This window comes from Lissotriton vulgaris, chromosome 10, assembly GCF_964263255.1.
Source record: "Lissotriton vulgaris chromosome 10, aLisVul1.2, whole genome shotgun sequence".
In the NCBI taxonomy this organism is placed as follows: domain Eukaryota; kingdom Metazoa; phylum Chordata; class Amphibia; order Caudata; family Salamandridae; genus Lissotriton; species Lissotriton vulgaris.
In genome coordinates, this window is record NC_141698.1 from 559558817 (window position 1) to 559573506 (window position 14690).

At 44.1% G+C, this 14690-nt stretch overlaps 1 protein-coding gene across 1 annotated transcript in view; it reads left to right on the top strand.

The window, feature by feature from the left end:
* APOLTP (apolipoprotein lipid transfer particle homolog) overlaps positions 1-14188 on the top strand; it is a 1141779-nt gene extending 1127591 nt beyond the window's left edge. The window contains exon 71 of the mRNA XM_086941409.1: positions 12109-14188. Within this exon, the coding sequence (XP_086797535.1) occupies positions 12109-12113 (5 nt within the window). The 3' untranslated portion in view covers positions 12114-14188. The remainder of the gene's footprint in view (positions 1-12108) is intronic.
* The last annotated feature ends 502 nt before the right edge of the window (positions 14189-14690 follow it).

Below are 14690 nucleotides of genomic sequence, written 5' to 3' on the forward strand. Positions count from 1 at the left end.
CAGCAGCACACTTCCAAAGCCCACACATGACAATAACCCGATTCAAGGCCCCATTCACCCGTTTTTCAAAAAATAGATAACACTCCAACAAAGTAAGGTTATAAAACTTTATTAACTTTTAACGATAATGAACAGAACAAAAACTAAAAACATTTAAACATTTATTAACACAAAAAGCAACAATGGTTAGAAGCTGTCTTTTGTGCGAATAGTCCCAAGGCAGCACAACGTGCAGAGTTCTGGACGGCACCCAGGTGATGTCGCCTGGGTGCCGCACTGGTTTAGGGATCCTACAATGCTGCTCCGAAAATTGGCGTGGGTCGTCCCGGGTGGGGCGGGGGGAGGCCTCGTCAGTAGCGGTCTGTTGTGCGAATAGTCCCAAGGCAGCACAACGTGCAGAGTTCTGGACGGCACCCAGGTGATGTCGCCTGGGTGCCGCACTGGTTTAGGGATCCTACAATGCAGCACAGAAAAACAGCGTGGGGCGTCCCGGGTGGTGCGGGGGGAGGCCTCGTCAGTAGCGGTCTGTGTCCAGTGTCACATGGCTGACACAACATGTACGACAGGCACCCAGGTGATGTCCAGTAAACTGCCGCACTGGTTTTGGTATCCTACAATGCTGCTCCAAAAATTGGCGTGCGGCGGCCCGGGGGGGGGGGGGGAGGCGGCGTGAACGGGCCTCCCCAGGTGGCGGCCATTCAGCTGTTTACCGCCCGCTCTTGCGACTACAGCGTCTCGCTCACCATGTAGTTGAGTTGTTCCCACTCTTGCGGTGCAGCGATAGGCGGCTGCCACATGACTCTTAAAATGGCGGACGGCTCTTCGGTTTTGGGCCTGGTCCACTGAAATGGCCCTGGGACACCTTGGAAGTCGGATGCTTGCCTGCTAGGGCTTGGGCTCCATTCTCGAAAAGCGTCCCCTCAGCCGTGAAGATTGTATAAAAGTCTTGGGGGCTCCCAACTCCCGCAGGCTTTCGGTGGGGAGCGGCTGCCATGATTGCTCGCGGAATGACCACGACGGAGCCACGAGATGGTGGTGCTCTCATGCTGACGCCAGCTTCAGTCTGAATGATCCAGAAACAAGGTGGGGCTTTCATCGTTTGGGAAAAAAAAATGTTCTAAACCAATGAAAAGTGTTATTTTTAGGTCATATGACCAAGCCTTCCATCTTTAGGAAACCAAAAGTAAAATGAACCAATGAAAAGTTTTATAAACAAGTCACATGACCTGTTATGCGACATAGGGCTACAAAAAGCGTAGAAAATCCGTTGGCACGTGAGGCGGCGTCAGTAGCGGACCGATGTGCGAATAGGCCAAAGGCAGCACAACGCGCCGAGATCCGGATGGCACCGAGGTGGTGTCCAGCAAATTGCCGCACTGGTGTGGCCATCCTACAATGCTGCGCCGAAAGACGGCGTGTCCAGCTGAATTGCGGTCACTGTTGCGGTACAGTGACTCGAACGCGCCGAGATCCGGATGGCGCCGAGGTGGTGTCCAGCAAATTGCCGTACTGGTGTGGCCATCCTACAATGCTGCGCCGAAAGACGGCGTGTTCAGCTGAGTTCCGGTCACTCTTCCGGCACAGTGACTCGAACGCGCTGAGATCCGGATGGCACCGAGGTGGTGTCCAGCAAGTGGCTGCACTGGTGTGGCCATCCTACAATGCTGCGCCGGAAGTCGGCGTGGGGTGCCCCGTTGGCTTATGAGGTGATGTCAGTAGTGGACTGATGTGTGAATAGGTCGGAACCAGCACAAGGCGCCAAGATCCGAATGGCACGTCCTGGATGTTGAGTGCCTCAGTTGAGATTTCTGAGCAGTGCTTGTAGAACTGTCTGAAGCTTATTTGCACCTGCTGCAGCTTCACTAGGTCCGGCGGAACTTGTTGCCTTTTCCTTTCTGCTTCTTTTCCTACAATGCGTTTCTTCTGAAGACACGACCAGGTCCCTGAATGTGTGCAGGGGGACGCTATTGAATGAATGAACGCGCCGAGATCTGGATGGCACCGAGGTGGTGTCCATCAAATTGCCGCACTGGTGTGTCCATCCTACAATGCTGCGCCGAAAGTCGGCGTGGGGTGCCCCGTTGGTTTATGAGGTGATGTCAGTAGCGGACCGATGTGTGAATAGGTCGGAACCAGCACAAGGCGCCCTGCACTGTTGAGCCTTTTTCAATGTCTGTTTTTTGTTCTTTCCCTTCCATCAAAAACAAAACAAAAATACAAGGCGCCAAGATCCGAATGGCAAGTCCTGGATGTTGAGTGCCTCAGTTGAGAGTTCTGAGCAGTGCTTGTAAGACTGTCTGAAGCTTATTTGCACCTGCTGCAGCTTCACTAGGTCCGGCGGAACTTTTTTCCTTTTCCTTTCTGCTTCTTTTCCTACAATGCGTTTCATCTGAAGACACGACCAGGTCCCTGAATGTGTGCAGGGGGACGCTATTGATTGAATGAAAATGGCGGCTTGACACAAAGCTGACTCAAGCGTTACTGTTGGTGCTATACAGACAAAAATTGGTTTTCAGTTTGTACATTCTTCAGGTTTTTTTTTCCATCCAAGTCTGATTGAGAGTTTGTAGAAAAATGGCTTCAGATTTTCCACATACTACTCTTCAACATTCTTCCTAAATGTAACAATGTGAAACTCACTAGGAGAACGGCTGTTTCTGTTTCCTTTCAAAATGCTGCCACCAATATTTTCTGAATGGAAGACATCATCTTGTAACATAAAGGGCCGAAAGGGGTTCTGGTCTGGCCGATGGTTGGTGGAGACATTTTGACTATATCTTGGACCTGCCCGGCCTCGCCCAAAATGGCGCCGGTATAAATGGGACTCGTAACTCTTTGCCCGCAAATGTATATCTAGAAAATGTTATTGTAAGTGGCCCTGTCGTATTTTAATTACAAAATGTACGTCCACCGATACCGCAACTGTTAGACACCTTTGTTCTTGTCACCTAATGGCCCGCTCGTTACGTTCTTCTACAGTGTAAATGTCTCCTCATCATATACGATTTGAGTTTGCTCCGTGGCCGGCCCACGTGGTTATAGGCCCGTATTTGTATACTGACATTTTCACAATAAAGGTTTTTAAAACAAAACACGGTAGTAGTATTTTCATTTGTAAAGTTTTTACTTTTAGTGACTGTTTTCGAATCAGTAAAAGGCAAGTGAAATAAAGCAGTCCAATTACATGACGGATAAAAGGTATAATATGTAGGAACGCAGTAAAGATAAATGGTCAAGGGCAGTTGTGTTTTTCATGTCTGCAACATAAAGTGATCGATAAGAATCTGATAATCAGGCGCATCGGCGACTAAGACAGCAGGCCGAATCTCTTTTACTCAACGGCTCCGTCATGGAAGGAAGAAACGCCCTTTTTCTCGAAAAAGGAATATATTTTACTTGCCAGACAGTTGTAAATTTTCCGGGAAAGTACATTAGCCTGGAATATTATAACATATGTTTGAAAAAAAAATATCGTTCGAAAATAATAAAAAGCGTAATTTTTAGGTCATATGACCAAGCTTTTCATCATTAAATTAACAAAAGTAAAATGAACCAATGAAAAGTTTTATTAACAAGTCACATGACCTGTTATGCTTACGTTACGCGCTGCGCGCCGCGCCTCGGATCACTTCTGGGTGCGCTAACGCGGCGTGTCATAAAACGCATTACGCGACAACGTAGGTCAAGAATATAGTCTAAATGTCTCCACCAACCAGCGTTCAGAACACAACCCCTTTCAGCAGTCCAAAAAGTTCTGTTAAATGACAACAGAGGGGACAGGCAACAAGAACCATCAGTCAAAGAGGGGAGGGCAAGTTCTTCTCTTCCGGGTCATGTTGGGGCGCTACCGGAACTGATCGAATTGGTAGTCTACAGTGTTTCTGGATGTTTCAGACTAAAGCTGGTGTCAGCATGAGACCACTACCATCTCGTAGTTCCGTCGTGGCCATTCCACGAGCAATCATGGCAGCCGCTCCCCACCAGAAGCCTGCGGGAGTCGGAGGCCCCCATGACTTTTGTAGAATCTTCACGGCTGAGGGGACGCTTTTCGAGAATGGGATCCAAGCCCTAGCAGACAAGCGTCCGAGTTCCAAGGTGTCCCAGGGCCATTTTAGTGGACCAGGCCCAAAACCGAAGAGCCGGCCGCCATTTTGAGAGTCCTGTGGCAGCCGCCTATCGCTGCACCGCTAGAGCGGGCGCATCTCAACTACATGGTGAGCGAGACGCTGTAGTCGCAAGAGCGGGCGGAAAACAGCTGAATGGCGGAAGAGGCACAGTGTAGCAAAAGCGGGCGGAATGGCAACTAAAACGATAAAGGGGCGCCTCACTACAGCTTGTCTTCAGGTCAAACGGATTGTGGGACAAGGTCCAGAATTGAAGAGTCATCAAAAGGCAAAAAGTACCGCCGGACCCCGGGAGCCGGCCGCCTATGTCGGGGGCGATCTCAGGCTACACCAGTGCTATAAGACTTGGGGAGGGTGTCGGAGCCAAGCGTCTTCTCCGAGTCCATGGCCATCACAGCGCCCCTCAGGGGCCTCCGTCAAGCTGTTTAGGAAGGTAACATATCATATTGTTTTCTAATGCAGTCAGGTCCACAAACGACACTCACTTACTTTGAGAATAGTGAAGCTGCAGTAGGAGGAAATAAGCTTCAGACAGTGTTACAAGCGCTGCTCAGAACTCTTAACTATGGCACCCAACATCCAGAACTTATGCTATTTGAGAATGGTAGTGACATCGAAGCATCTCGGGGACCAAAACCATTAACGTACTTTCACGTATGAAAATCTTACTTGGGGAGGGGGCAGGAGCGAAGCGCCCCCTCCCAGTCAGCGCCACCACACCGTATGTTGAAAATCTGAAGCCATCGTTCTACAAAGTCAACCAAACTTGGATTGAAAAATCTAGAAAAATGTACAAACTGAAAACCAGTTTTGGTCTGCATAGCATCAGTAACAACGCTTGAGTCAGCTTTGTGTCAAGCCGCCATTTTGATTCAACAAAGCACAGGCATTGAAAAAGGCTGAAATTCAGAACTCTAAACTATGGCACCCAACATCCAGGAGCTTGCTATCCGGATCTTGGAGCCTTGTGCTGTTTTCGATCTATTCACACATCGGTCCACTACTGACATCATCTTATAAACCAACGTTATGTAAATAGTTTTTTAATAAAATGTTTTACCCTATTTCTTTGCTGGTGTGTTGTCTATATTTTTAATATTTGCATAGGGTTTGTCATTATTTTGTGCGGGATGGGTGATGGAGCCGAGCTGTCTTGCAGCCCTCATGGTGTGGAGCTCAGTTCATCTCACTATTTTCGTATTTCTCAAGAAGGGTTGTTCCTAATATTTCTATTTTAGCGAGGTCAAAAAGAGATCCAATTAGTGGCCTACTGATTTTGCTCGATTACTTTTATTTTTTTACACGATTTTTCACTATCTGCAAAGACTAAACAGAGTATTGCGACTTTGTGCTTGTTTGTAAATAGAGAATGATCCAAAGAGAACCAATTCTAAAACAGTAAATGCTTGGACAACAATCAATCAAATGGAGAGACAAGGAGGTACGACGGATTACAACGGGGGTAAAGGCCTGCGTTAACTACCCTTCTGTATCTGCAAAGAGAGAGTACTAACAAAGGCAAAAGAGGGGAGGGGGGGGGGCAGCGTTCAAAGCACATCAGCGTGCATAAATATGAAAATGTTTTTATCTATCACGTACTTGACATTTTAAAGCTTTTCATATTTGCTATTAAAAAACCAATGAAATTCACAGAAAAAACCATAGGTTATAGTGGATATATAGTTAGGAATTTGCATTTACAAAACCTTGAAAATTCAATGAAAAAACCATAGGTTATAGGCCATATATAGTTAGGAATTAGCATTTACAAAACCTTATTTTACTCGCATAAAACCATTGAAATTCCATATATAGTTAGCTAACTATAAGCGCTAACTATATATCGCGCACCCGCAATCCACTGCTGATGATGTCACATATTACATCATTCATGACATGGTCAGTGACATCACTGATGACATCACTGATGACATCTCAAATGACATCACTGATGACAACTCAAATGATATCAATGATGACATCTCAAATGACATCACTGATGACAACTCAAATGACATCACTGATGACATCTCATTTGTCATCACTGATCACATCACTCATGTGATAATACAATGAACCTCTTCAGACTCTAATATAACCTTACATACACTCAGTATAAACAGACACTCACAGACTGTCACTCATCCATGGACTTACTCACACACCTAGTCAGTCATGCAAAGAATCAATCACACCTCCATTTCCTCAACTATACAGTTATACACATCTTACTTATTCAAACATATAATAACACATATTTACTCTCTTATATAATCCCTGATACAAGCTCACAGTGATCGATACAGCCACTCACACATTCACTGGCTCTTATGTTCAGTTATTTATATATCTCAACTCTCACATGTATTGTGTTTTACATACGTACTTACTTGCACATGTAGCAATGAGAAATCCATTCACTCACCAACACACCCATGCACAGTCAACCGCTCATATAGCTGTTTCCACATGCACTCTTGAACTCATACTCCTAGTGAATCAACTGCTTACACATCTATGCACAGAGTCACGCACCTCCCAGCCACCCACACACACACTCAGCCTCCCATTCAAATATTTGGGCAACCAATCAATAACCCTTATGGCTACTCTTATAGCTACTGATCAACACAAGCAGCAGTTTACACAACAACAAACATACTGATGCACGAATTAAGACAGTTTAGTCACTAACCCATGCACTCAGTGAGACACATTTAATCACTCACTCATACAGTCAGTCATGCACCTACTAAATTCTTCATCCAGACACTTATACATCCACTCATTCTTCAATATGTGAAACATATTTTAACTTTACAGAAACATACAGTCACTGGATGTTGTAATCAGTGATGTCATCAGTGATGTCACTGACCATGTCATGAATGATGTAATATGTGACATCATCAGCAGTGGATTGCGGGTGCGCGATATATAGTTAGCGCTTATAGTTAGCTAACTATATATGGAATTTCAATGGTTTTATGCGAGTAAAATAAGGTTTTGTAAATGCTAATTCCTAACTATATATGGCCTATAACCTATGGTTTTTTCATTGAATTTTCAAGGTTTTGTAAATGCAAATTCCTAACTATATATCCACTATAACCTATGGTTTTTTCTGTGAATATATATATATATATATATTTATGCATGCTTTTATTGCCCACTCATATTGGCATGTTTTGCTTTTCTTTGCAAACGGTTAATGAAGCACCACTGAATTGACTCTAACACGTCAATTGAAGCTATATATGGCATGACAATCTTTTCAAATTCATAAATACACTATATAAGTGGTCAGAATAAATGACAAGTACACTGACTAAAAAGGCATGATTGGCAAGACTGAGGAAATCAGAACGCAGAGTTTTTTAAAAACTTTTTTTTCTTGGCAACGGTATACCAAGACACATTTTTATTTAACCACATCGCTGCTGTGGTTATTTTTCCCCTGTGCTGGATAGTGGATTTCTCCTCTATTCATGACGAGCTCAGCTCGTCATCTAAAGGACCCAAGACCCTAACCCACCATAGTGGTATGCTCCCTTAATGGGCTTACTACTCATCCAGACAAATGGGTCTGTCATGCTTTGGTGAGCTTTAGGAAAGGAGCTCTTTTCAGGATGTCTTATGCCATTAGTATGAAAGCCTTTTTCCACTAGTCTGAGAGTGAGATGTCCCTTTTTCAAAAAGAGGCATACTTATAGATGCTAAGCAGTGTTTAAGCTAGTAATATTACCTAGTGGTTGCAGTGACGGCTGGTGGAATTTGAAAGTGGTGGTGCGTATGCAGAACAAATCAACACATGCGAGCGAGCGAAGCAAGCGACCCCCCCGGCGGCAATAAAGGGTGTTCGGGGGTTCTCTCCCGTGAAGAATAAAAAAAAATTGGCATCTTTTTGGTGCGATTTTCAGCACTATTTCTGTGATAAATGGACTCAAAATTCAGTTCTTCTAGGCATTCATAACAGAAAACTCATACATTATTTCAGAGAATATCTGGGTTGCCAAGCAAGTCTGACTTCTGAAGAGGGCTAGCGTAGTAAGCAAGACTGCTTTGGCTCTACCCTTTCCAATATAAAACACTAGTTAGCGATGTGAAAAAGTTCAATAGACAAATCTGGAGTCTAGGGAGAGTCCCTCTCCTGAGCAATTTTTTTTAAAACGATTGGCAAATGGTGCGTTGTAAAGCAAATGAATGCAGCGATAAAGCAAGGCTTTAGCAAAGCAAGCACACACAATATCAATTTCACATGATGTCAATTTATAAAATTCGGCGCGCAATTTAGTTTTTATCATTCCATTAACTGTAGGGTGCTCTATTCTCACAAATATGTGCGCCAAAATTAAATAAATAAACAAAAATATTAGGTGCATTTCCTCTGACAATAATGGCTTACCATGCCGACAAAGTGCCTTCTGATGCATTGGAAATCGAGTCAAGTGTGGAGAGGGGAAGTGGGAAAACGAAAGGGGCAAATGGAAAGAGAAAACGAGCAAAGGGAATTTGAAGATGGAACATGGCAAAGGAAGGGGAGGGGTACTCACTGCTTGGAAGATGGAAGTGGAAGATAGCGCCATTGAGCCAGATGGCTCAGAAATAGCATGGGTGGTATTTACAGACAATGACCTCGACCCTCTTTGACGAGAACATCTGTAGGATCAGACAGTCAACAAGTTCTAATCAGAAAGGGCATATCCAGATCAGAACCAGGGAGTTGCCCCCTGCGTTAGTGATGAGTGATACGCCTATTAATGTGCTGGGGCTATATTAAGAAGAGTGACCCAAATACTTTCCACTACCAGACACTACGAGCTCATATAATCAGTCTCATTAAGGATCATCTGGATCCCTGTATTCCAGTGCAACCTCTTCCAAGAGCAGCGGCATCTGGCGCTTCCTTAGCCAGGACAACGTAGCATGGCCCAGTAGCAGCACAGCCTGACACCACACTGCAGAGGCCATTGGCAACAGGCCTGACCACTTCCTCTGTGACCACCATTGCAGGAGTACCGCTGGACTCCTCCAAGCATCACTGCACAACACCCCTGGCACCCCACTGCAGCATTAATTAAAATCCTCCTCAATACCACCAACGAACCATTCATAACAGCACCGCATGGTGCCCACTGAACCAAAAAATGACCTGCCACCGTAGAAGCTGTCAGTCAGAATTACATCAAGAAACCCAAATAAAAGAATAGAAATTGCACAGAGCACTCCAAAATGCAATTAATTAGCTTTCAGTGAGGCACACCAAGGGTGTTGTAGTAGGGCTTACTGCGGGACCCTGCTTGGAAATTAAACAGTCTTCTAGCGGTCACAACTGGGGTCAGAGGTGTACAGCTCTCCTGCTAGGAACAGAGGGTCTTGGAACAAGCTGGGCTACTTGGAATAAGATGCACCAGATTAGAAAGTTGCAAAATATCAAAATCTTCTTACAGGGGCCATCCCGGTGTCCATAATGAGCTCCATTTGATCAATTTTATCTCATGCCAGCCATCGATGCCCCACGCAGTTCGAGCAGTGGGCGTGGGTTCGGGAGCTAGAAGGAGCCCCAGTCTCCATTTAAGGAAGGCACAGCTTCCCCCAGACATGTATAAGTCCCCTGGGGAGTGACCACCAGCTCTTTTTCACCCCATTCTACATGTCAAAAGCAGCTCCAACTGGTGGCGGACACCCGCAAGGCGCTTGGTTTTCAAGGCTACCTGTCGGTAACCTGCCTCATGCCCTCATGCCCAGGGCATCGCGGCACCGCAGATGAGGCCATCTTCCGCAGCTTCTGTTCCAACCTGGCACCAGGCATGCCCTGCCACCGGACTCCCAGTGTCAGGACAGCACGAATGGCTGGGTGCCATCCTGGAATCTCGGAGGGCCCTGGGGCACCGAGGACTCCCTGCCAGTCTTGACTCCCTAGTCCTACACTTAAACCTCTGTGTTTAATCAAGGAGACAGTTCAGCTGGCACGGGACAGCAACGTGATGCAGACCGTCTGTTCTATTTCCATATCTAGTCATTTGTGTGTTTTAAAAAGCACCTGAGTGCTGCTTTATGCTTCTTCTTAGCGCTCCGATATGTTCTATAATACAAAATATGAATTAATAAACTGCCATCACTAACAGCACTACACAGGCCAAGGCCACTGGCATGGCACAATGCCCACCGTGAACCGAGGGCAGAGAAGCCTGTCACTGCCACCTCACCCTCTCTCATCCCCAAACCTAGAGACATGAAGACATTCCTACCTGGGCTGCTGTCCATCGCCTCCTTGCTGGCACCGCAGCTGGCAGGTCGCTCGTTACTGGCGGGCTGATGGCCCAGGGAACTCCCCGTGGCTACGGCAGGGGAACACCAAGGTCAGGTGGCTCCGGAGGGGGGTCAGACATTGGGGGCCTGTAGTCAGGGGGTTCTTCTGCCCCGGTGCCAAACACGGGAAGTGCAGCGCTGCACCCACATGCCACTGCTTAGATGCCGAGCCTAATGTAACCACAAATGATCGCTACGGGTAGACGCCAGATACCGTCCCTCAACTGCTCTGTCCTGTCACATCGCTGTGATTGTTCTTTTGGCTATGCGAGTCCAATTATATAGGTAGCAAATGATATGTGGAAAGCCTACGTCACACACCACACTGACAGGACCGGCGCCCTCATTTCTGGAAGACCTTTTGACCAAAGCAAGCCTGCGAGGTCATGTCACTAACAAAATGGCCATTAACCAATCACAGTGTGGCAATGCCACCACACACGCGGGGCACCCAATGCTTTAATGCCTGCCCTCAGGCTGCGCGGTGTCTCAGCCAATCCAGATGCTCCATTAGCAGTGCCAGGATTGGCTAGAGCAGGGAGAGGGCCCGCCATTAGGAGACCGGGGGCTGCTGCATGAAGCAACCCTCGGCCTCTCGGGCCCCCCCCCCTCGCTCTCCTACAGGATGGTAGTAGGTGGCTGTTACAGTGCGCATGTCATAAAAATGACCAGCCCAAAATCAAGCAGGCGCACTATTGCAGCTGTGCTTAGTGCGCACTGCTGCCTGTTGTCACTCAACCTTGCTGCCGCTGCCCCGCCCCCACCCCCTTCAGCCGCAGATTGCTTCGGGCGTGTCCCAGAGTATCAGCGCGAGACTGGGAGAGACTGCCAGTGCCGACTGTGAGTAGTTTAACTAATTATAAAACTACTGGCACTAGTTGCTTGCGTGAATGGGGCCATGTGGCTAGTGGAGCAACACCCCAGCGCCCCAATGGACGCACCGCCACTGAGTGTGGTTGGCTCAGATGTTTTTATTCTTGTCTCCTATGGCAAGAATAAAGATGCTCTTGGATAATATTTAGTTATTCCCCTTGTCTAGGCCACCTCACATAGGCTATTCTGGTTGCATATTTAGACAGACCACTAGAGCAAATAGAATAAATTAAAGTTTGATCTGTTATAGTTCATCCTTGAAAATGGTGCATAGCTGTTACCCACAATGTAGTACTTTTTTATCTAATTATATTGGCTCTCATGTCCTCCACTGCCTCTCATGGAAAAACACCTAACATAAACTGGCTGGGTGTTTACTTTCAAGGTTGATAGAGGGCTGCAGTGTACGAACTGTGATTTCACAGTATCTACTGAATTACTGAGGTGTCATTGATTTTAGGTTTTAATTCCAGTTCTCACATTGACTAAGTTAGCTGCAATAAAAAAGGTCAGGATGGAAGAATATATAGGACTAGTCATTTTATGCTCCCACATTTGTAACCACTACATCAGTCAAATGACTAATGCCAGATATTGGCAATCGTATCCTACTATACCTGCTGCATATGCAATATAACAACTTAGATTGGCAAAAAATGAAATTTCCATGCCAATGCACACTACTCATATCAGGTACATTATCTCGGAATACGATTAACAACTAGCATGAAAGACGTGTGTATCAAATGAGACATAATAGGGTAGAAATTTAAATACATTGTTTTCTTTTTACTTACAGTTTGAGCTTTCATAAGTTGGGAGCAACAATTAAGATTGCGTCATGTTTTAAACAACTGAAGTATTGTTACTTCCTGAGCTTCATCGGCATGGAGGCACATCGCATGAAGTTACAGCAACAACAAAGGAATGATGACAACCAGGAATAGTGTGCTGATATTGAAGAGACATGAGCACTGAAGAGACATTGAAAGCTACACTATCTAGTTTAATGAAAATGATAGGAACACCTACGATTGCAACTGTTCGGACACTGCAATAAACGTTTGTGACGGTGTCTTTTACAGCCATGCATTCCATTGGGATCAATTTGTTTTCATTTTCTAAACGTAATTGCAATGGCATAAACTGTGTGAAGTGAGCTATGTAAGTGTTCACGTTGTCTCACTCACCCACTTACACAGTATGATAAACTCCTGCTTAAGGATTATCCTTTGCATGTTTGAAACTACGCCATAGCTGCTCCTGAGGAGTACAGAATCCTCATTATTGAACTGGTGGATAATTAAAGAAATGTGAAATTGAAGCATGAAAAAAAGTGCTTATAAGTTTATGGGCAGTCTAAAAACTGGCCAGTGCAGCAAATCCACAAAGAAGAGATTAATTAATCAATCTGAACCATGGCTTAAAAATGTTCTGCGAAACTAGTTCGAACATTTTTAATACTGTCATAAATGATAATACATTACTCAATCAAGGAAACCTAGTGAAGTATTACGAGGAAAGACTAGTTCCAGTTCACCTGAATTAACCATCAAACACTGAATCCTTAATTTGAGTGATGAGGCAGTGGTGAATATTTAGTAACATTTTATATTTTTTAGTTTCTTATGTAAATAAGTAAATCACACATATGAAAGAAAAGTAACTTGTCATGTTGTGTGTAAGTAGGGTGAACTTTTATATAACTCCTATGGATTTTCAATTCCACAAAGAGTCCGGAAATGGGAATGTGCAAGATATTCAGAGATTGTCTGTTATTCATTAAAGGTGAGGCATCCCAAATAATTATTGTAATATGAGAATGTTTTAGGTACTGGGGATTGGACAGTGACGTTTTCAGTGGATTCTCACATTTTACCCTGCAATTTGTTTTTCTTTCCTTTGCAAGAAAATGTTAAGCATCTGGATAATATTACACAACAGAAAAAACAACAATCATTCCTCTTGCTCAGCACTTCAAAATTTAGGCCAGAGTTGTGTTAGATGTTGCACATTTGTCGTGCATAGAAGTTTGTGCCTCCTCGTACGCACTTGAACCAATGACTTTTGCAAGTTTAAATCATTACAAATTGGTGTAACTCCTACACCCTCACAAAAGCTAAAGACAATAGTAGGGTATAAAAAATAGACCCTATCTATTGATGTAGAGAGTAAACCAAGCCTAGTTTAAAGAAAGTTCAAATTGATCAATTAAAAGTTTGGGATTTGTTCTCTTTGAAATCCATTTTACATTCTTTTACTGTTGTTTCCAAATGAAACCCAGTTAAAGTCAATTTGAAAAAGTTGTCTTCTGCTCTATGGTTTTGTAGTAGCATTGAAATTCCTTGGGAAAAGCCATTGACTCTCAACTGCAACTAAAAGAACATAAGAGCATTTCACGGTATGGACAATGTCAGCTATAACTTAATGCTGTTTAAGATTATCTGGTTCTCCACCAGGACAATTGTTTATTTTTGCTATTGAGTCAAATATTCCCTAAAATAAATGTTCCAATCTCACTAAGTTATTACATCTTTTTGGTGCCATGGATGCAGGGGGCACCCCCCCTATTAGGTCTAGTCATTCTCTGACATTGCTGTGAACTGTACATTCAAAAGCATATTTTGGAAAAGGGCAACATTTTGTATTAAATGGTGTAGGTAGGCACTTTGAAATATGGTTTGATGTTATTTTCCGATTAAATGAAAATTACATTTTCTTTCTTGTTTTAGAAATGAAATATTTTAGTGTCTTAAATGGAATATCAGGGTCCAAAATGGCATTAGTGTGATTCATATTTCAACTTCCCACCCTTAGTTTTATTAAAATGCACTACTGAAGTTTTGTAAATTTCAAAAATAAAATTTGTTGTAAATAAATCACAAATGTTTATTTAATTGTATTTTATTTTATATCTCTCCAATTTATTCTGTTTTGCTAGTGCATACTCATCTATTGTGCCAGCCTGTTAGTTGCCTGTTGAAACTTGATGACCTACTCACTAATTTTCTGATGCTGGTGTATGGTAGGATGCTTAATAGGCAAATAATCAAGAAGAGATGTGAATCTGAGGCCCATATTTATTAAGATTTTACGATACACAAAATCTATAGTGTGATTTTATCCTAAAAGCAATGCAAGGCAAAACATAAGGCTGCCTTGCTTTACCTGTATCAGGGAGGCATTACATGTTGGAACATGGGAGTTCCGGTGCATCCACACATATATTTTAATGCAAACCCATATTTACTAAATTCATTAAGCATGGGTTTGCGCCAAAATAGTGGCCTACCCGAGGCTGTTGTAGCAAGGGGAAATACCTTTACTTCTAATTTGTACAGGCTCTTTGCACGTGTGCTGCATTTTCAGCACACATATAGA